This window comes from Xenopus laevis, chromosome 4L, assembly GCF_017654675.1.
Source record: "Xenopus laevis strain J_2021 chromosome 4L, Xenopus_laevis_v10.1, whole genome shotgun sequence".
NCBI lineage: Eukaryota > Metazoa > Chordata > Amphibia > Anura > Pipidae > Xenopus > Xenopus laevis.
The window spans coordinates 91,999,134-92,022,290 of NC_054377.1; the positions used below are offsets into that span (position 1 = coordinate 91,999,134).

The window sequence follows — 23,157 nt, forward strand, 5'->3', positions numbered from 1 at the left end:
GCTGTTGACCCCCTGCACAGGAATTTCACTCCTCCATTTCTGCTTAACCCCTGAGTGACCACTGACCAGTGAGAGTGACACTGACATAATTAACCCGTGAGTGACCAGTGAGTGGGGGACAGATTCAGCAGTTGCACCAGGCTCCTTGCCCTGTGTGATCCCGCCTCTTGGTGCAATTTGTGTCCCTCTCAGCTTGGGATTGAGCTCTGAGAGGGGGGGACACCAGTATTTAGGGGCAGAGTCAAGGACAAAGTGTCTCAGAGCGGCAGAATTGCACCGGGGCAGCTGCCATAGCAACCATTCAAGTCAGTGACAGCAGCAGGTTGGGTGGGAACCAAATTGGGCTACTTTTGGGCTATGTTTAAAATGGCTTTTGGCTAGTTTTTTGATAGTCTTTGGCTGGTTTTGAAATGAAAACCTGGAAGCCAGCAGTGAAAGGTTGCATGTGAAGGGGAGCATAAGGAAGAGCTCAGCTCCAGCCTGCCTGTGACCCACCAATCTTCTGCAGAACCTGGCCTGACCCACAGATTTCAGGACAGCCTGCACGTCACTACAAATAAACAGTCTTCATATCACTTCTACCACATGAATAATCATAAATGGTTAACAAAAATCTGTTCACTTGCTCAACAAATATTTGTCACTTTTGCCTACTATAAAATAAGGACATTTGTGTCTGCAGAACCAATTACATGGATTTTTCAGTGCTCTATATATAATAAGTATATTTCAACAGAGATTTTGAGAAGGTATTGGATGACCTCTGGCTTTGTTAAATGGAATCTTTCTGCGCAAAACATTATGCAAAACTGCAAAATTATGAGACGTATACAGTCATGCAAAGTCACATATACATGTCAACACAATAATGAGATGGGAAATTAGCATGTATGTACGTGGGTTTCCTTTTCAAAGATTTTTTTTAGTTCACATTATTTTCAGTTTTCTGTACGTTCTGCTAGGTAGATGTGTAGAGCTAAAGCCTGTCTTCAAAGCTACATTCATCTTTTCTTAGGCTGCATCATGATCCATACACTTGCAACTAAAATCAATTTGCAATTGCAGATTTATGTCCTTTTTTCTTCATTATGTAATTTTTTCAGAATGTCATTATTGCATTCGAGACAAATTAGCAGCCCACTCGTCATACCTTATTAAACCACTAAATAAAAAATATGTTCTGAAAACCTATTAACTAAACAAATATTGCAAACGTGTAAAGGCATTATACCCTACACACATCACCGCCACCGGTAGCCTGGAACCCACAACTGTTTTCTTAAAATTGCTGCAGTCAAAATGTTAAAAATAAATATAAGGCTAGAAACATGTTACAGAGGCATCATACAGCTTATCTACAAAAACATCCAAATATATATCATGTACAGAAGCCAAGCAGAGATTTACAGCACAGAGGCCAAGCTACATATTTGCTAATTGGAATCACAGGAGCATTTTAAACAAACATAACAAGAATGGGCAATCTGTTCCAGCTGCTAAGGACTTCAATGCAGCCTTCAGCAAGTGGCAGTCAGTGAAAAAAAGGGTGTAACAAACATTTTAGTGGGAGTGGAGAACCACAGACAGAGAGAGGAGGGGGAGATAAGTGTCATTGAAGAGACTTGTGAGTGTTGCACAGGGGATGTTAGAAAAAAATTGAGCCCCTCCTTTAGAATTCCAAAAATCCCCAGCAGCAGCCAGGACAAGTAGTAGCGAGTGGTACATTGAAGGCAGAGCAGTGATAGAGAATTAGGCACCATGTACCTTGCGGCTCTGGTTTTGCTTCTCTTGTTGCCCCCCTCACTCCAGAAATCCCGGGATTTCTACACCTTTAAGGTGGTAAATATCAGGGGCAAGCTGGTGTCGCTGGAGAAATACCGTGGGTCGGTGAGTGTGGTTGGAATGTGCCTCCCATACTAACATTTCCCAACTAACAGCAGCACAGGCTAACTCTGACCAACTCATTTCTTGCACTGACTCTTTATACTAGACCAGGGCCAACTCGCATGTACTCTCATTGCATAGCTCCTCAGTGGTGATGCGGACGTGGCAGTCAGAGAGGGGATGCTGCTCCTGCCTGTACCACAGCTCCTGCATGTCTGCTCACTCCATACTTCTGCTCAAAGCTGCACACATGACTTGTAACTGTTTTATTAGTAGTCACACGTAGCTAATAAACATCCTGACTTTGATACCAACATAATATTAAAGATGCAATTACCCTAAGTCAGAAAAACTTGTAACCTGAGTAACATTGGTCTCTTCCCACACACCAGAAGCCTTCATGCAGCTTCCCTGGCTCCTGATAAAAAAAAATTAGAGGGATTTAGATTGAAAGCTCCACTGGGGAATGGGATGATGTGTAATCTCTGTAAAGAACTGTAAAATATGTTGGTGTTATAAAAAAGGATAGGAGTGGAAATATTGCCAACAACGACTACTGCACTATCATTTAAAATGAATATCCTCTTTCCTCCTGACTAGATACCAACGTTATTTCCAGGGGAACATTCATTTTTTGCATTTTTCTTCCCAAAATTAACTTTTTCCTAATTTCTTTTGTCTTCTTTGAGAAATGTTTAAATAATAACAAAAGATGGAATCACTGGGCGGTGGCTAGTTGTTTGACACCCCTAAACTTTTTCTAGTCTATTCCGCTCCGATTATATGTGAGGAGATGCCTGAGGTAGCTCCTGCAGTGTGGGGTCACACCACTAGTCCAGAGAGGACAATTGCTTACTCTTGCACTAGAAGAGACACATTTCCAGTTTAAAAACCGTAAATTTGTCTCAAAGTTACCAGGAGCAGCCTTTTGCTTCCCCTGGTAGCTTGTTCTGTGCTGCCACCTGAGGTGAGTTGAGAAACTAAACTCAACCCATGGCAGCAGTGCCCCTGATTCTAATGTTCGTCTTTAAAAAATACGTTGGCACTGAGTACTCTTCTTCTGAAAACCACATCCCCATATTTTTACGTATCACAGGCATCCTTTACATTGCTCTGGCAGATTTTTTACTATTCATCAATGGATTAACAATATGGGCCCAGCCCCCCCCTGGCAAAAAAATTCTGCCCCAGCTCTCTCTCCACAAAATTACAGGTTACCTGCGAAGCATGCAAATCACTGTTTACCTGTGAACTTACCCAGTGGCCGCAGGGTCTGCTTCCTTTATAGTTATGCAGTCAACTTTAGTTGCAGCAAACAGAGACATCAACCAGCCCTATGCCATGAGGAAGATAATCTACTCTGGGCATTTTTGAGACCTTATTTATTGTTATCTCTTTGTGTGGTGCTTAATTCAGGTCATGTAAATGTCTCATTATCTCCTTTATGACATGAGTTTGGTTGATGTCTCTTGGCAAGGGACTCTGGAACAGCATGGCAGCATGGTGCGCAAACTCAAAGTATTCCCGGTGAGTGCACTTTGTGGAGCAGTTTTGTCTCTACTTTTCCTGACTACTCATACCATTGCACCATTGTATCCAGGGCCACCATCAGAAATCACGGGGCCCCATATGACAAAATTTCCTGGGCCCCCTGGGCCACGCCGACCCCAACACAAGCCCCACCCACTGGCCCGCTCGCCCCACAGTAAAAAAAAGAGCATTGGTGGTCAGGGCCCCCACACATTAATAAAAAATAAAAACATTGGTGGTCAGGGCACCCCATAAAATTAATATTGGTGATCAGGGTCCCCCATAAAAAAACAGTGGTGGCTAGGGCCCCCACATGTTAATTAAAAAAAATTGTGGTCAGGGCCCCCCATTCAAAAATATTGGTGGCTAGGACCCCCACACGTTAAAGAAAACAATTGGTGGCCAGTGCCCCCCAAATATTATAAAACATTGGTGGCCAGGGCAACCCCTCACATGTTCATTTAAAAAAAATTGTGGCCAACCCCCCCAGAAGTTAAAAAAAATTGGTGGCCAGGGTTCCCCCATACAATAACAGGGACCACTAGGTTAAATTTACAGGGGCTTTGCCATGTTGCACTTACTTTATTAGCAGGGCCCCCCTGCTGTCAATGAGCTGCCAACTACAGAAGGGAGGGGGGAGCACAAGTCTTCTGTCTAGTAACAGCAATCTCTTCCCTTATTCACAGTCACAGAATTTTAAGGGGAGGGGAAAGCTCTGAGAAGCTCAACCGGGACTTAAACTTTTGTGACCAATCAGGGAAGAGAATGGACAAAATGCAGTCATTGTACTAAGTGAAGGTATGACTAAGGCTGACTTAGGCTGGCTCCACCATGTGTTCCTGTCCTCCCACACAAAACTTGTAGTAAATAACCAAAATGTCACACTTAAGTACCCAGAACTACCCAGAAGGGCCTTCAAAAAATGCAGTCATCTGTGCTCCTGCCCTCCCTTCCGAAGACGGCAGATCTGTGACAGCAGATCAAGTAAAGCTGGCCATAGACTCAAAGAACCGATCATTTGAGACTTCCCCATCTCCTGACTTGCCACTAACCATTCTGATCAAATAAAGTAGTAAAAGAACAGATCAGCCGACAAAGCTAGTGACATTCTCCCACTGAAAATTGTTCAATCGGCAATAGATGCAGAGATATTATCGGCAGCCGACAGAAATCTTTTAACCTGGCCGATCGATCAAACGACCGATCTCCATAGGCCAAAAAACGTTGGGACTCTCCACACACGGTCTGAAAATCTTAGAAAGAATCCTCGATTCGTATGATTGGATCTTTGCGTCTATGGCCAGCTTTAGTGCAGCACAGCCCCCCTTAAGACCTAAAACCGTCCGGGCCCGGGACAACACACCCCCCTGTCCCCCCCTGAGGACGGCCCTGATTGTTTCTGTAGCATTTCCAGACTGAGATTCAAAAAAGACTTGTGGCCATCCTGCCCATCTCTGATGTTATGAAAGGGGGTGGGGCAGGTGTTCAGCTGTAAATAGAGGCTGCTGGAGTCAGAAGCCGGCAGTGAAAGGTTGCATGTAAAGGGGAGCGTAAGTAAGAGCTCAACTCCAGCCTGCACATCACTACAAATAAACTTCATATCACTTCTACCACATGCATAATCATTAATGTTTAACAAAAATCTGTTCATTGTGGCTAAATATATATTGTGTCCTCTAAGAACTCAAGAACAGTACTGGGTGTGGTCAATTTACATTTGGACAAACTTTCTTTAATGTAAGTGAGATGCAAGTACTCATACTAGTACACACTTCTGACCACTGACACCTGACCACTGACTTCTATTAAGTTCCGATGCAATTTCCACTCATGCTTAAATGCGATTCAGAAAGGTACTTTGCACTGATACACACACCTTGCAAATTACGTGTACCACTAATGTACCTATTCAAACCGATCTGTTGAAAATGTGTGCTGTGGCAAACTACAGGAGGCAAGGGAGCCCTAGAATTAGCATCTGCCATGACATTGTGGTACTTCCAGGGTTTCCTTTTCTTTGTTTTGCCTACACAAACAACTGACACTTAGTTCTCATCTGCTAAGCAGCGGTGCCCCAGGGAAAGCTGCACTTGCTCTTTGCACTAAATTGCAGAGCGTAGCTGCAGGAGGCACAGGTGAGCCCTGTCCTTACTACCTACCCTAGCTAGGTTTCCTACCTTTAGGTTGGCCCCTTATCAGCCCACGAGGTAGGCGTGGGACCAAGATGAGGGGGAGCTTTGATACAAATGGGGTGGGGCACTGTTCGCCAAAGGGGAGGCAGAAAAGGGGCTAAAAGAGGTAATGGGCCCGATGGAGGGGGAGTTGGTGAGAATCTTGCCTCAGGCGGCACGGAACGGCCAGTTACCAGGGGCGGCAAAAAGCCGCCTCTGGTAACTTTAAGAGCCGAATTTCCGTTTTTTAAAACGGAAATTCGGCTCTTCTAGCGCAGCGAGCGCAATAGCGCTCACTGCACTAGCGATGCGGCCCCTCCTCCACCCGCTCCGACGCTGGTAGTTAGAAGAGCGGAGCAGGAGGAGGGGCGGCATTGGGGCTGCTGCCTCAGGCGGCAGCAGCCCCTGAAACGTGCCTGCCTCCGGCCCCCTATCCAAGCCCCCATGCTCATCTATTGCGTCATGCGGCAGGACCCGGGCCAGGGAGGAAGGTAGGGAGATCAGCACTACTTCAAGTAGGGTTCTGATAAGCTGTTGAGAAGCTAAGCTTAGGGGTCGTCGCAAATTATCCAGCAGAAAATTAGGTTTGTCTGTAATATAAACTGATGCTATAGGGATGATTATTAAATTCTGTTACTAACTGCACTAGTTTCTGTGCTGCCATGTAGTAATTATCTGTATTAATTACTAATCAGCCTTATACTGTGATATTTCTATGTGTACTGTATATTAAGTGTATATTAAGTGGATCCCTAAGCTCAGTAAAAGGCAGCAGCACAGAGCATGTGCAGTGAATCAGCAGAAAAGAAGATGGGGAGCTACTGGGGCATCTTTGGAGACACAGATCTTCCCTGCTAAAGGGCTGTGCTTGCCTTGAGCTGGTACAGAAGCCCAAAACATAATAAACACCATTTCTAGCTACTTCTTTAGTTATGCTTTAGGTCTCCTTTAACACAAATAATTATTTTTTTTAATCATTGCCCTAAATACAGTCCACACCACCAAGTTATGTCAGTTTGGGAAAAGGGGTGATAGAAGAGCCCAAGGTCATATAATGCCGAAAAACTGATTTGTAGGCACTGCAAACATTTTGAGAATATAATCTGGCAGTGGTAAACGCATCCAGTTCATTTTCCTGTTATACTGCTTGCATTCTTATAACTGCAAACCAACTAACTCAAATATATCCCCCAGGTGACTCTGGTGGTGAATGTAGCAAGTGAATGTGGATTTACAGATTCCCACTACAAAGCACTGCAGCAGCTGCAGAGGGACCTGGGATCTCACCACTTCAATGTTTTGGCATTTCCATGCAACCAGTTTGGACAGCAAGAACCAAATAGCGACCGAGAAATTGAGAACTTTGTCAGAAAGAATTACAGTGCATCCTTCCCCATGTTCAGTAAAACTGCAGTCACTGGCTCTGGTGCCAATACTGCCTTCAAGTACCTAATAGGTAAGAATTTAAGACTCTATTGTATTTAATTGCCATATCATGTAAATTCCATTATTATCATTATTATTTGCATTCACTTTAACACACAGTTGATAATGTAGATCAGAAGTTCTTAATCTTTGGATCATGACCCAAAGGTGGATCACCACACTAAAGGTGGCCATAGAGGCAAAGATCCGCTCGTTTGGCGATCTTTCCCGATATGCCATTAACGAGCATGGCTATATCGAATGATCAGATTACGATGCGCAATGGGCTCCGGTGGGATCGGTCGGGTCAAAATCAACCCTAACCAATCGACCAAACGACCAATCTCAGCCGGACGAAAGATGTCGGCACACTCCACACACGATCCGAAAATAGTACGATTCCTCGATTCGTACAATAGGATCTGTGTGTCTATGGCCACCTTAACTTAAAAAACAATAATACATCTTTCTTTCCAAAGCAAATATGTGCTTATACCAAACAGAATAAAGATAAAGTTTATTTGCAAGCCTACTGCATTGTGAGTTCAGCATATTACTAGAATTGCTTCCTTTACCTATGCGTGGAAGTTACAAAAAAGAAGAAATTAAACTGAGAATGCATTATTGCAACTTGGAGATCATGATATTGCTGTTTTGTTTTGTTGCATTGCCTCTTACCTCTTTTCCCAGTATATGGAATGATGCTGTATGTAAATATTCTGATGTAATTTTCTTTCTTTTTGCTGCTTTAATTAATTCTAGCAGTCAGTGTAATTTACAGATAAGTCCCTTTTTTAAAAGGAAAAAAAAAAACACTTATATTTATGGCCACATTTTCATGTAAAATTATAGAATGCATATTTTGATGGCCACATTCTAATCTAAAATTGTAGAAAGCATATTTGTTCCAAGCAGCAGCTACCGAATAAAATGTATTTTCGACAATGAGCTTGTTTTGTTTTAATCAGGAAAGAAATGATTATTGTTTTTATAAAATTTCATTTTAAGCTATAAAAACCCTGTCTAACCAAACACATTATTCCTAAGGCTTCCGGTTACTACTAGGTGTTCTATTTAAGTAATACATTATTTTGTCTAAGGGTAGGACTCCACGAACGATTTTGGTGCGATCCAATGCGCTGCGACAAAAATAAGGTAAGTAATAGAATTGTCGCATGGTGTCGCAGCGTTGATTCGACGCGATCAGACGCGACACGACTGTCGGATTAATGCTGCAACACCATGCGACAATTCTATTACTTACCTTATTTTTGTCGCAGCTGGTTGGATCGCACCAAAATCGTTCGTGGAGTCCTACCCTTAAGCATTTTCTAAAACAACCAAAATTCCCCTTTGTCATTAGAGGTTCAGGTGGTTTGGTACTGTACACACAACTATCCATTCTAACTACCATTTTATGTATTTACGCAGAATCCTCTGGAAAAGAACCGGACTGGAACTTCTGGAAATACTTAGTTGGGCCGGAGGGTAAAGTAGTTGATGCTTGGGGTCCAACAGTCTCTGTAGCAGAAGTGAGGCCTCACATCACCAGTCTTGTGAGGAATATAATTCTGAAAAAGAAAGATGAACTTTGAGACATTTTCTGGACGAGTGTTGAAAGCTTATTGATCATTCCTTTTATTTGTTTTAAAGACATCAATATGAAAATGTCTAGAATATTTGAATATTGAGAATGACTGTGGTATTGCCTTGGATCTGCTGGCGTCTTATTATAAATTTCATATTACAGTAAAATGAGTTGTCATGTCTCAGGAAACCACTGTGTAAAAAAACACAATACATGACAAATGCAAGCAAATATGACAGATTCTCTCTTTTTTTTAGTTAAACTGTTTTCTGGCTATTTTTACTTAGTAAAATCAGTAAACAGTAAACACTGATTAAAGAGTGCATTTTTCTCACTGCCAAGTCAACATTTGTATGTTGTGTCATGAATGAAATATGGATATTTTGCAAATTCTAAATAAAAAAGGTCTGTTATTTGCTACAATTGCCAAGGTATAAACTATAGTACAGAATACAAAGAAATAATGAACCGAGGTGATTTGGATTGGTATTTATACGCATCTGCTCACGACAGATGTTATGTTGTTTAGAATTTACAATGAAGTGTTGTTTTCCTTTGTTTTATGAGCAGAGTTATGAATTTGATATGCTCTCCTAAGGCCTCTACCAAGTCGAGGTATTCTTGGAGGAATTCTCTCTTCGTGTGCATTTAGAAAATCTTGGGCATGTAAAATTATAAAAAGAGAAAATACCATATGTCCAAAATGTAGAAACTCATGAAGAAAAATTAACAAGAATTTTGTCTCAGCCTGATGGAAGATCATTTAACAAAAGTAACGTCAGTTCTGTGACCTTCCAGTGCTCATACACATTCTACAGTTCTGTACAGGGTCGGACTGGGAGGCATGGGGCCCACCGGGGCTACTGCCCCAGGGCCCCCTCCAGCCGCCACTGCCGCTCCGGAGTGCTGCAGGGGGCTAGTGCGCATGCGCATGCGCCAAACAAAGTGGGGTCGCGCCGCCCCACTAAGTAGCGAATCTGGGCCGGCGGGGCCCACAAGAGCCCGGGGCCCAACGGGGTTTTTCCCGGTGTCCCGCCGGCCCAGTCCGACACTGGTTCTATAAACCCATTCCATTCATTTTTTACATTAGATTATGTACTGGGACTCGTTTATCAAACATGTAAATCAGAGAAAAAGAAGCAGATAACTAGCTACTATCAAAAGATGCACCAGATACAGTCATATGAAAAAGTTTGGGAACCCCTCTTAATTCTTTGGAGTTTTGTTTATCATTGGCTGAGCTTTCAAAGTAGCAACTTCTTATTAATATACAGTATACCATGCCTTATGAAAACAGTAGTATTTCAGCAGTGACATGTGACTATGTAACTATGTAACATAAAGTTTATTGGATTAACAGAAAATGTGCAATATGCATCATAACAAAATTAGACAGGTGCATAAAACAGAGATATTACATCAATAATTAGTTGTGCCTACTTTTGCAAATGTAACAGCCTCTAGACGCCTCCTATATCCTTTGATGAGTGTCTGGATTCTGGATGGCGGTATTTTTGACCATTTATCCATACAAAATCATTCCAGTTCAGTTAAATTTGATGGCTGCCGAGCATGGACAGCGTGCTTCAAATAATTCCATAGATTTCCCATGATATTCAAGTTGGCAGACTGTGACGGCCATTCCAGAATATTGTACTTCTCCCTCTGCATAAATGCCTTTGTAGATTTCGAAGTGTGTTTAGGGTCATTGTTTTGTTGGAATATCCAACCCCTGCGTAACTTCAACTTTGTGACTGATACTTGAATATTATGTTGAAGAATTTGTTGATATTGGGTTGAATTCATCTGACCCTCGACTGTAACAAGGGCCCTAGTCCCTGAACTAGCCACACAGCCCCACAGCATGATGCAACCTCAACTAAATTTGACAGTAGGTTGCAGGTGTTTTTCTTGGAATGGAGTGTTCTTCTTACACCATGCAAAGCGCTTTTTGTTATGACCAAATAACTCCATTTTTGAGAGGGAAAGGTCAGGACTGGAACAAGCTGGATAGGACAGGACGATAAGGGCATAGATCGGGGGCAGACTGAAAGAATGAGACAGGACGGTGCGGGCGTAAATCTGGGGGACAGGATAGCAGGAGGACAAGATAGCGGGAGGAAAAGCTAGCGGGAGGACAGGATACAGAAGGAAACTGGAGCAAAAGGAGACTGGAGCAAAAGGAGATTGGAGCAAAAGGAGATTGGAGCAAAAGGAGAGAGGACTGGAGAGCAGGAGAGGGAGGAAAAGGCAGGGCAAGTTGCAGAGCGAGATGAGGGGTTACAAGGCAGGGACAGGAAGCAAGAATCAGGAACAGGCAAGGTCAATACAAGGTCAAGTCAGGGAAAGGTTTGACGTGAGAAGCAGATCAAGATACAGAATAGCAAGGAAAGCAGGGCAAGGTTACAAGTCAGAACAGGAAGTAGGAACAGACAAGTCAAGGTCAGATCAAGGTCAAAGCAGAAATAGGTTAAGGCAAGGTAAAAGGTAGGACTGGAGCAGAACTGGGAGGGAAAGACAGGGCAGGAACAGAACAAGGAAAGATAAGGTAGAAAGGTACAAGATAGGGCAGAACAGGACAAGGCAAGGAAGCTAGAACAGAAACCCTTAGCTAGGGACAATGTCACAATGCTCCGGCAAGCAGTGTTTGGAGGGCTGGCCTTAAATAGGGCAGAGTCAGCCCTGATTGGCTTACTACAACCAATCAGGTTGCTGCTGGGCTGGGGCTGCAGAGGCCAGGTAACATATAGTGAGCAGCCCTGGCCCAATAGATAAGGCATCGAGCCAGAAACCCAAAGAACCCTGGCTCGAATCCCAGGAGAGCCTGACACAATGGACCGTTGCCATTGACTTATACATGAGCTCTACAGGTTTTAGATTCAAGCTGTTTGCAGCTTTGGGGCATAATAAATCTAGAAAAATCCTATTTTTTTTCAAAAACAAATTTAAGTTTTTTAACACGAAAATTCGAGTTTTGGGTTAAATACAACTCGACCCTTAATAATCTGCCCCTGTGTACGTGGAATGTTAAAATTATTGTATCAATTAAAACGGCTGCATTTACAATGTTATACTGTTATTGTTATACTTTTTATATTGTTATTGCTATAATTTTATTCTATTTTACTTTAATTGACTTTATTCCACTACAACTTTCTCCCTTCTCTTCTTTACCTCTTTCTCACTCTTATTCTTTTTCTTCTGATCGCTACCTCCACTAATAACTAAGGCAGGAAAACCTGACTGTATAAATACTAAGCAGTGATCTGTGATATAGCAGGATTTTGTGAAACAGAACCATGTATGTTTATCTATTTTAGCATGGTTAAAGAGAAGTGACCAAGTATAACATGGAAAATAAATAAAAACAAAGTTAAAAAAAACAGCTAAATTTGATTAAACTCACTCCGAATATAAGAAATATATATCTAATAAATTAAATTATATCAGTTTACAGAGTCCATGACCTCCCTCCCAGTGCTGCTTCATAGGGTCATGAGAAGGTGAAAAATAAAATGTCAACTTTAATATGACATAAACAACCAAAAATATAAAAGCAGATATTGAATGAAAAAAAGTCTTTATTTCTGGTCTACCAACTGAAAAAGTGTTAGTGAAGGGGAACAACCCCTTTACGGCATCATTCATAATCATATTTGCTTACTTGTGTTCTACATACGGTATTTCATGTCTACTCCTACAGAACCCCTGCTACTCTTCATGTGTTACATTCCTAGGGTACGGTATTAATTCTGGATGTCTGCAACAAATCTTTTTTGAAACCACTTTTTAAAACCCGTATCTCATGATATCTGTCACTCATTCCCTTTCACAATGGTTCATTAACCTAATAACTTTCCTCCTTTACAATACTTTATTGTTGGATTATTGCTGGATCCCAAAGGCATTGTGGAAGACAGGTTTATTGTTTTTATAAATTAATTTTACTCTTTGCTATTATTATTTTTGCTATTGTTATGTTCTAGTAGCCCAAACTATTCCCCTTCTATAGTATTCAACCAATTTACACCTTTCCCACATCTGACAGTATCAAGCCTCCTTTCAGTCAATTAAAAGGGAGCCATAGCAACCATTTTTTAAATTGTAGTAGTCTGGTCCAAATTAATTTGAATAACATCCATTATCCTTCATACTAGAACTCGAAACCTATAACTACACTAGCTTCCATTTTATTATTTCCAAACTAATCTATTCATACTAGATAAATGGACTCCTCATAGGCCTTAAGCCCTTAAGGGCATTTTGTTGTTTATGCCTTGTCTTACAATGACATTAATCAGGGGCCTTCAATATGCAAACATATAAGGGCAAAACACACTGATATTTTGTTTAACTAAGTGCGTAAGACATCAAGCCGACCAAAGTTGCTTAGAATTGGCTGTTCTATAACATACTAAGGGGCATATTTACTTAGCTTGAGTGAAGGATTAGAATAAAAAAAACTTCGAACTAAAAATCGTTCGACTATTCGACCATTCGATAGTGGAAGTACTGTCTCTTTAAAAAAACCTTCGACCACTTACTTCGCCACCTAAAACCTACCGAGCACCATAAGCTTTCCTAGCTTTTTTTGATCGAAGGAAAATTGTTTGATCGATGAATTAAGATCCTTTAAATCATCACACAGGTATTTAAGGGGTTGAATCAGAAACCTCCAAATGACACATTTCTAGAATGTGCCCTGTTATGTGCAAGCATACATTTCTGTTGTGGGTGCTTCAGTGAATTTCATGTGCAGTCACTGAGCTAAGTAATGGCAAGATAGTACATGTGAAAGCAAACTCAATTTTCTATTACTACATTAGTGTAAGGTACCAAATAATAATAATAAGTTATTGTCAGCATAAGTTTTATTTATCTTGCTCAATTTGAAAAGGTGTGTACTATTCACCTTAAATAATATTCACATTTACAAATGGTTCACCTTTGAAATGAACTGTTAGTGTGATGTAGAGAGTGCACTTCTTAATTTTTTATTATGTGCGGTTTTTGAGTTATATAGCTTTTTATTTAGCTGCTCTCCAGTTTGCTATGTCAGCACTCTGGTTGATAGGGTCCAAACTACCCTAGCAACCATGCATTGATTTGAATAAGAGACTTGGATATGAATAGGAGAGGCCTGAATAGAAAGATGAATAAATAAAAAGTAGAAAGAACAATGCATTCGTCGCCTTACAGAGCATTTGTTTTTTTAAGATGGGTCAGTGATCCCCATTTAAAAGCTGGAAATAGTCAGACGAAGAAGGCAAATCATTCAAAAAGTAAAATAAAAAAATAGACCATTTGAAAAGTTGCTTAGAATTCTATAACATACTAAAAGTTAAACTGAAGGTGAACCACCCCTTTAAGCCTTTCTCAGGAATTAAATGCATCACAATATTTAGTACACAGGATAGTGTAGGGTTCATGTTCATTAATGTGCCTATAGTAGGAAGGTTGGGAAAAAAGGAGTCATGTGGCAAGACTAGTTTCAAAGTATGTATATTGAGATAATGTGCCTATGTTGGAAGCCAGGTCTGGACTGGGATTCAAAATAAGCCCTGGAATTCCAAGTACACAGAGGCCCAAACAGCCCCCTAAAAGCCCACTAAATAGTGAGTGTCTATGGCATCTTACAGCAGCCTCTCTATCATTTGCCAGAATCCACAGATTGCCAGTCCAGGCCTGTCGGAAGTTTACAGATTTTGGCCAAAGCATGGTACAATTTTTTCCGTGCAGATAATGAATGTTTTACTGCCGCTAGTAACAGGTTGGTTTTAAATGTAGGATAGATCAAGCCTTGGTAAATTCTTGGTCAACTCTACTACATGGGTTAGTGCTGGTAATTTACTAGTAATAGGGGTGGTCACCCTTAAGTTAACTTTTAGTATGTTATAGAATGCCCAATTCTAAGCAACTTATTTATTTTTTATAGTTTTTTAATTATTTGCTTTTTTCTTCTGATTCTTTCCACCTTTCACTGACCCCATCTAAAAAACAATCTCTGTAAGGGTACACATTTTCTGTTTTTGCTACTTTTTATTTCTCATCTTTCTGTACAGGCCCTCATTTTCCAGTCTTATTCAAATCAGTGCCTGGGTTCTAAGGTAATTTGGACCTTAGCAACTTTGCTTAAGTAGCAATCTGGAGAGCTGTTGAATAAAAAGCTAAATAACTCAAAAACCACAAATAATAACAAATGAAAACCAAATGCAAATTGTCTCAGAATATCACTCTCTACATTATAATAAAAGTAACCTCAAAGGTGAACAACCCCTTTAAGTACTCATTGAGTGAGAAAGTAAGTATTTAATTCTAGAAGCCATTCAATTGGCTGGTGCTGCCCCAGCCCCACTAATAGGAAAACTCAGCATTGTGGTCTGGTACAACGTGTGATGTCAAAATTGTTTGAATTATGCCACCATTATCATGTGATGTCCGTGTAAAGAAAGACTGGTTGATCATTGCCACTGCAGAAGTTACATATATGTGTCTGATGCATGCTGCACTACATTTTACTGGCAATTCATTGTGTGGCTAGATGCAAGAACCCTGGCAAGCAAAGGGTTAAACATTTTTTTATTTCTCGCAGAACAAAATAGCAAAGGTATAGCTTTACCATGACAGGATATATGAAGGTAACATTGGCAGTAACATGGAGTAGCTAAAAGCTTCCTCCCGAGAAGGTATGGTTTTGCAGCTAGATAAAAGCACAGAATACAAGACTCTTATCTTTATTACAAAACTATTTGCTGTTAATCTAGAGTACCAACAAACCTCCTTCATACCTCAAAGAGCATTTTCTATATTGAAGAGAAAGATATTGGGGGCTTATAATTAAATTTGAAGGCTAAACTTGATAGCAGTGGCCATTGGTATTCTCTGGTTAGTCAGTATTCCAAAAATTGCATTTTGACTTGTAAGGGGCTCTATAAATAATTTACTAAAGAAACAGACGGCACTTTCTTTACTTTAGGTACTAGCCTAGGCACTATGATTTCATATGAAAAGATTTGGCATTTCTGTACTTATATTATCAAATAATTTAGGAACAATAGGAAATGTTTATATTTATTTAACCATTTCTCTGACATGCCACTGGATCAATCAGTTATCAGTTTAAATGATTATAAACATGGTTACAATGTCAGTAGCAACATAAAAGAACATCTTAGAAATGACCGTCATGGCTCAACTTTTATGAATTGCTCACCAGAACAGTGTAGCTTCTCATTGTTAATGAATGTATTTCAGTATTGTATTGCTGTATATCAGTCTAATGCCAATTCAAGAGAAAATAGTCCATCTTTATTAATGATTCAATTACTCTCACTTCTGCTGGCTTCTAGTGATAAATATAGAAAAGTAAAATGCCTAAGACTGGTGCAATAAGCACTCTGTCTTACTGTATGTACTTTGCCCCACAGACTGAGCCTTAAAGCACACCTCCCAGAATGGAGTGCTTTCTCTGTATACAGTGAAGTATTTTACTGCATAGTAATAGCAATGGAATGCACACGTATCTATTCAGTGTTTTAAATCAGCACTAAAACCATGAGGTGAAAGGAGCCAAGGGGTAAGCAGCTATACAGAAAATTGCTAAAAAGACCCATATAGAGTATACAAGCACTCAGACTGAATATACATGATTTCCCACAGACAGAGCTGCCTTGCCTCCGATAGCACCGTAGTCTGCACTTTGCACTGTATTTTTAAGTAGCAGGATAAATGACAAGAGGAGAGAAAAGCCATTACTTAAACAGAAGGTGAAAATACATACAATGTAGTACAGGTATGGGATCTGTTATCAGTAAACCCATTATCCAGAAAGCTCTGAATTACAGAAAGGCCATCTCCCATAGACTACATTTTTATCCAAATAATCCAAATTTTTCAAAATGATTTCCTTTTTCTCTGTAATAATAAAACAGCACCTTGTACTTGTTCCAAACTAAGATATAAATAATCCTTATTGGAAACAAAACCAGCCTATTGGGTTTATTTGATGTTTACATGATTTTTTAGATTTCTAAAGGCATAGGGGCAAATTCATCAAGGGTCGAATATCGAGGGTTAATTAACCCTCGATATTCGACTGGGAATGAAAATCCTTCGACTTCGAATATCGAAGTCGAAGGATTTTGTGTAAATAGTTAGATCGAACGATCGAAGGAATAATCGTTCGATCGAACAATTAAATCCTTTGAATCGAACAATTCGAAGGATTTTAATCCAACGATCGAAGGATTATCCTTCTACCAAAAAAACTTAGCCTATGGGGACCTTCCCCATAGGCTAACATTGGGTTCGGTAGCTTTTAGATGGCGAACTAGGGGGTCAAAGTTTTTTCTTAAAGAGACAGTACTTCGACTATCGAATGGTTGAATAGTCGAACGATTTTTAGTTCGAATCTTTCGATACGAAGTCGAAGTCGTAGTCAAAAGTCGAAATAGCCCATTCGATGGTCGAAGTAGCCAAAAAAACACTTTAAAATTCATAGTATTTTTTCTTCTATTCCTTCAATCGAAGTTAATGAATTGGCCCCATAGTGTTCCAAATTATGGAAAGATCCATTATCCGGAAAACCAAAGGTCTGAAGCATTCTGGATAACAGGTCTCATACCTGTAATACCAAAAATTATTATAACATTAGAAAAAGTGAGTTAGCTCACTAATGAAAATGATAATGGGTTGCCCAAGTTTATTCCAAGATATCTTATACGGTAATAAATATACCTGAGATTCAAAAATGGAAAATACATCATGAGGGTCGCTTACATTTACCCGAGCAGAAAAACACACATTTGTGCTCACCAACGGACTACTTCTATTTGGTGGATACACCGCTCTGTGCAAGTCCTGGCAGATAAAAAGTCATGTGACTATCACTGCATGGATGGGTCAGTGCTTTATAACTATAGAATAATTGCAAACCCAGAGAGCTTGAAAACATATAAATAAAAAATAATAAACAACTGCACACTGTGTTAGAATACTACCATTTACACAACAAATTAACAAAGATCCCTCTTCTGCAACCTTCTCCCATAGCACAGTACACATGGTAGAAAAATATGAATATACAAAAACCAGCACAAGAACATGCAGGAGCACTCACTGCTGTGAAATGTTTATTACATGCACCTATAAACAGATTATGTGGTCATTTTTTAAACTCTCCTTAAAGGGGTTGTTCACCTTCCAACAATATTTTCAGCTCAATTGGTACCAGAGATAAATACTTTTTTTATTACTATTTTCTATGTGTGACTGTTTTTCTAATATTGAAGTGTAACATGTAATTTTTCACCTTCTAAAGCAGCTCTGGGGCGGGGGGTCACAGACCCTGTAAACTGTAGAGTTTGCCCCTGAATTACTGAGCTACCAGATTGAAACACCAAAGACATTAAACTATAAACTTAGATTTTGAAAAAACTGTAAAAAATAAAAATGGAAAGCAAATGAAATTGAGTCTTTCTGGTGAACAATCTGAAAACAATTGAACTGAAAACAAATGTTTGGAAGGTGAACAACCCCTTTAAAATTCTGGAAATGGTTTTGTTGTAAGGCCTGTGGAGTATAACATACATGGGACAAACACATCCATTGCCTTGTACACAGATAGGGTGTAAATAAAAGTTCTGTTTTAGGGATTTTTTCACTTTTTTTGTGTTGGTAGCCCTTTAAGTAAAACAAGCCTTAACTTGATACTAAAAGAAAATATAAAATATTTTTCACACATTAATGAAAAGCAAATTTTCATATAAATTGCATATTTAACAACTCTTAGTGGGGTTGAATCTCTTAAATGAAATGTGTGTCAAATATAGTATGGTTTAATATGAATGTGTTAATAGATGCACATTTTGAAGGTAATAGAATAACCAGATGGCAGATGACTAAATCTATAAAGGCAAAGACACCACTCAAAACCACTTAAGCGAAAACAAGATTGAACAGTTCTCTATGTAACTAATCAAAACTGGACGAAGTAATTAGAATTGGTTGGCTTTTAATGTCTAAATACGGGGCTGAGTCATTTCTCACTAGAGAAACAGCGATGCAGTTCTATGTGACTAATAAATAGATAACGCGCACAATCGGAAACAGGGAATAAATTAGCACACTCTCTAGTTCATGACCAGATTTTTTTTCTGAACATTGCGCCAATGCTCTTTAGATTTCAGTACAAAAACAAAAGAGCTTTGGTGGAATGGTTTGCTGTATTATTACAAATAATAACCCATCAATTCTATTGTGATTGCACTGGAGCGTCTGCTAAAGATACAGGATACAAAAATGAATGTTGATATAAGATGTTTAATAAAAGATTGTACATCACAGGGACTCCAATGTAAGCTTCAAAAGCATGTGAGTGTGATATGCTGCAAAACACTGCCCCACATTCAGCCCACTGACTGTCTGTTTACAGAGATAAGAAGGATTTCCAGCTAGTTAGCAAACCACCTTGATTGGGCTCTGCTTCCTTAAAGGGATTCTGTCATGATTTTCATGGTGTCGTTTTTATTTCTAAATTACACTGTTTACACTGCAAATAATTCATTCTACAATATAAAATGTCATTCCTGAACCAGCAAGTGTTTTTTTTAGTTGTAATATTGGTGTGTAGGCAGCCATCTCAGGTCATTTTGCCTGGTCATGTACTTTCAGAAAGAGCCAGCACTTTGGGATGGAACTGCTTTCTGGCAGGCTTTTGTTTCTTTTACTCAATGTAACAATGTGTTGCAGTGGAACCTGGATTTTACTATTGAGTGCTGTTATCTTGTGTTAGGGAGCTGCTATCTGGTTACCTTCCCATTGTTCTGTTGTTAGGCTGCTGGGGGGGGGAGGGGTGGTATCACTCCAACTTGCAGTACCAGCTAGGCCGGTAAAATACGGCCGGGTGGCAACCCTACCCACAGCAGTAGGGCTGTTTGTCTTACTGGAAGTTACCCAGCATTGAGGCACTGGCAGCCCATTTGCATATCAGTGATGTTGGTAAATTCTGCAACAAAGAAATAAATAGGCTCATCTTTGTTTGACAAAACCTGAAAAATAGAGCTGGCACTACTCCGACACCCCAAAAATATGATCAAATTGAGTAAATCCAGGAGTCTCAAAATACTTGTAAAGTAGTAAAAAAAAGCTTTATTTACATCTTGTATAAAAAAATAAAAGCCTGGCGTGTTTCCTGTCCCCACAGGACACTTAATCATAGGCACCCGGACCCCATATGGAAAGCGGTAAGGATTCTTTAGACTCACTCACCCAACATTTTCCCATCATGTGTAGTTGGATCTAATCATGCACAGAACTTATATAATCTAAACCCTCTGATTGTTGATGTACAAAAGGACTGCCATCAGAAACTTTGGGGCCTCATACAAGTTATTTATATGGAGACCCCAAAGAACACAAGCACAGATTTCAGCATTTTTGACCTTGCCCTTTGTTTGTACTACACAAATGATCAACTAGCAATTTTTGCTGGGATAAAAGGTTGAACTTGTTGGATGTATTGTCATTGAATCACAGCTACTATGATACCGACTCACCAACCATTTTAATAAAAATCAGGTTATTTATATGGAGACCCCAAAGAACACAAGCGCAGATTACAGCATTTTTGACCTTGCCCTTTGTTTGTACTACACAAATGATCAACTAGCAGTTTTTGCTGGGATAAAAGGTTGAACTTGTTGGATGTATTGTCATTGAATCACAGCTAATATGATACCGACTCACCAACCATTTTAATAAAAATCAGGGGTTAATTATAAAGGGAAACAGGATTGGACTAGGGGGCTCTACCTGCTGCTCAGTGCAGAAAGTTTTTTCACTAGGGCAAAAAAATTTGGCGAGGGCATGTTTATGTATTTGGCAGGCCCCTGGAGTGCTGTTCTTTGGTAGGCACCAAATACCCCAGTCTGACACTGAGAGGAAACAAACACTGCAACTCCCGGGGGGCCAGGAACTACAGGGAGTCCAATGGGACTGATAAGCAACCAAAGTCCAAAGTTTTGGGGCCCAATGATCTTCTTGTGGGTGCCCAATAACTAGTCATTTCACTGCTGGAATATTCATGCATGAGAGGCTTATATAATTTAGCAAATATATCTGAATATAAACAACTGATTTTACTTACTGATTTTTAAATAGTTCATATAAATAGTTGCATTAATACATTTACTAGTTAATAGTCATTTAATTTGAATCAGCGGAGTTTGGCCCAAGTTTAATTAAACCCTCCCGGCCCCTATTATACTGTTCTGCATTGTCATAACTGGATAACCATGTTACATACGTTTCTTTGAAAGTAGCATGAATTTTATTGGGGCAGTGAAATCTACCTTAAGTTTTTTTATTCATTGGGGGATCAGTAGAATTTGTCCTAAGTAATGCCGATTTGTACTCAATACATAAGTTACATAGATTTCATAAGTAAAGTATATTTTTGCGTAAGTAACATAAGGCTATATGGGTCAATGATCTTGCTGTAGGACCCAATAACAAATTATTCCACCAGTTATAAACTTAATGTAGAACATAGCTCATATAATTCAGTAAATCCATCCCAATATAAACATTTGATGCTACTTTGTAATAAGCATTTCATATAAAAAGGTAATAAAAATGAATGTGTTAATAAGTCAGTCAGTTCATTGGAGGTCAGTGGAATTTACCTTAAGTTTTTTAATACATTGTTAGTCGGTGGAGTTTGCCTCTTCCAGTCCCTTTTAAGCTTCTCTGCATTGCCATTGTTTGATGCACAAGTTACATAAGCACTATGTAAGTTACGGAAAGTTTTTAAGCAATTCAGGGCAGTTCTTTTGGCAGTTGCGTAAATTGCATAAGTTTTAATGTAACTTTTATTTGCTGGGAGAAATCATTTATTGACAGCCCAGGCAGAATTTGATAGATTCCATAAGAGCTTACTTGTCTAGCATTTAGCAGCCCTGGCTCATATCTGGTTTTGCAGGCTGGGGACATAATAACTCTGCTGCTGCTGGTAATAGGAAAAAGCTATTACAGTGAGCAGTATATAAAAACGGAGGACTTGTGCTGTATGTAGAATTAGATCTAGTTCAGCTTTACCTAGAAGGAACACAAAAACATAGTATAAGAAATCATAAAAACAAATATCTGCTGTGATTGCATTGATAATTATATAGCAAGACAATAACTGAACATACTATTTTGTTAAATTTATGACAAGCAAGTTAAGGGGGCCATATGGCTGGTTGTAAGGTCAGGGCTGACCTGCCCCTTGACGCTCAATTGTGCACCATGTGCCAGATTTTTTTGTCCATTGCAAGGTGCACAGTGCAGCCATTCTCCAAGGCAGATGTACACTAATGGGCTTAGGAGAGTTGTAAATAATCCCTATATTCATGGCCTTGTCCTGTAATGTTTTTCCTAAAAGACAAGAACACGCTATTGTGCATATTATTGTACTATAAAAGGCATCAACTACGTCTGTTTTATTGAAGCTTGGCACATTCTGTGAGTAAGGTTTTTGATAGAAGTGTATGCGCTTCCTAAAAAATAAAGTATACTTTTATCACAAAGCTTTTTTGAGTTCTCCTTTAGTTTTTCTCCCTCTCTTGGTTTTTGTTCAAAGGGGTCAAATTGCAGAACATTCATCTACCGGGTGGGAGTGGAGACTTTATTTTTCGCTCTCACAGTTGGGAGCTATTCCTCCATAAGTCAAGTGACAAGAGAGCCATTCTAATTAAAGAAGAACTCAAAAAAGCTTTGTGGTAAAAGTAAACTCTATTTTATAGGAAGCGCATACACTTATATCAAAAACTTTTCTATCTTCTAGGTGGGAAGCCTGTGTGTTTTGCTCATCCATTTGACTTTGCGCAAGGAGTTAACATATACATAAACATTCTGTGAGTACTTGGTGTAACTGGAAGGAGTGGGTCAAACAAGTTCAGGAATCTAAGTCAATGGAATAACTTCGAGGGCCAGACCTTCCTGCAAGTTGTTGTTTCCCCACCCACACACAGCAGGAATAACAGCTTGCACAAAATCATGGTTTTCAAGAAATTTTGCAAGTGTTTAAGGTCGCACACAAAATTGTGGGTCATCTGCGACCACCTAACAGGCCCCAAATCCCCCCCCCATGGCTGCGGAGTCTGCCTCCTCTATAGTTACACCACTAATATGAGTGCACCTTCAAATTTGGACAGAATATTATGTTGTTCCACAAAGTATTTTGTGCAGGGTGGCCCCTTTACTTAACGGAGTTGCTGGTAGAAACTGCAGGTACCCTAATAGTAAATAGGTGGTAGCTTCTCAGAAGTGTCAAAGAAGCCTACTCCCATCAGTACGTCTGCTGCATCCATGAGTTTTAGAAACCTGAAAAAAAACTGGTACACTAGCTTCATTATTATGGATTGTGCAGTAATCAGAAATTACCTTTCACATACTGGAATGTAGTGACACCATACTTTTTTAGTTTACTGTACTGGCACGTCAGTACGTCTATTGACACCTTCAGCCCTAAAGAAGTATGTGAGAGTGGCATGTCACTACATGCCAGTACGTGTCTAT

The 23,157-nt window shown here is 39.7% G+C and overlaps 1 protein-coding gene across 1 annotated transcript; it reads left to right on the forward strand.

Moving 5' to 3' along the window:
• Positions 1-1,708: 1,708 nt before the first annotated feature.
• On the forward strand, positions 1,709-9,021 carry gpx7.L (glutathione peroxidase 7 L homeolog). The gene is given in 3 exon segments (NM_001094531.2): positions 1,709-1,887; positions 6,780-7,041; positions 8,442-9,021. Coding segments are annotated over 3 exon segments (555 nt in total). The 5' UTR covers positions 1,709-1,758; the 3' UTR covers positions 8,606-9,021.
• The last annotated feature ends 14,136 nt before the right edge of the window (positions 9,022-23,157 follow it).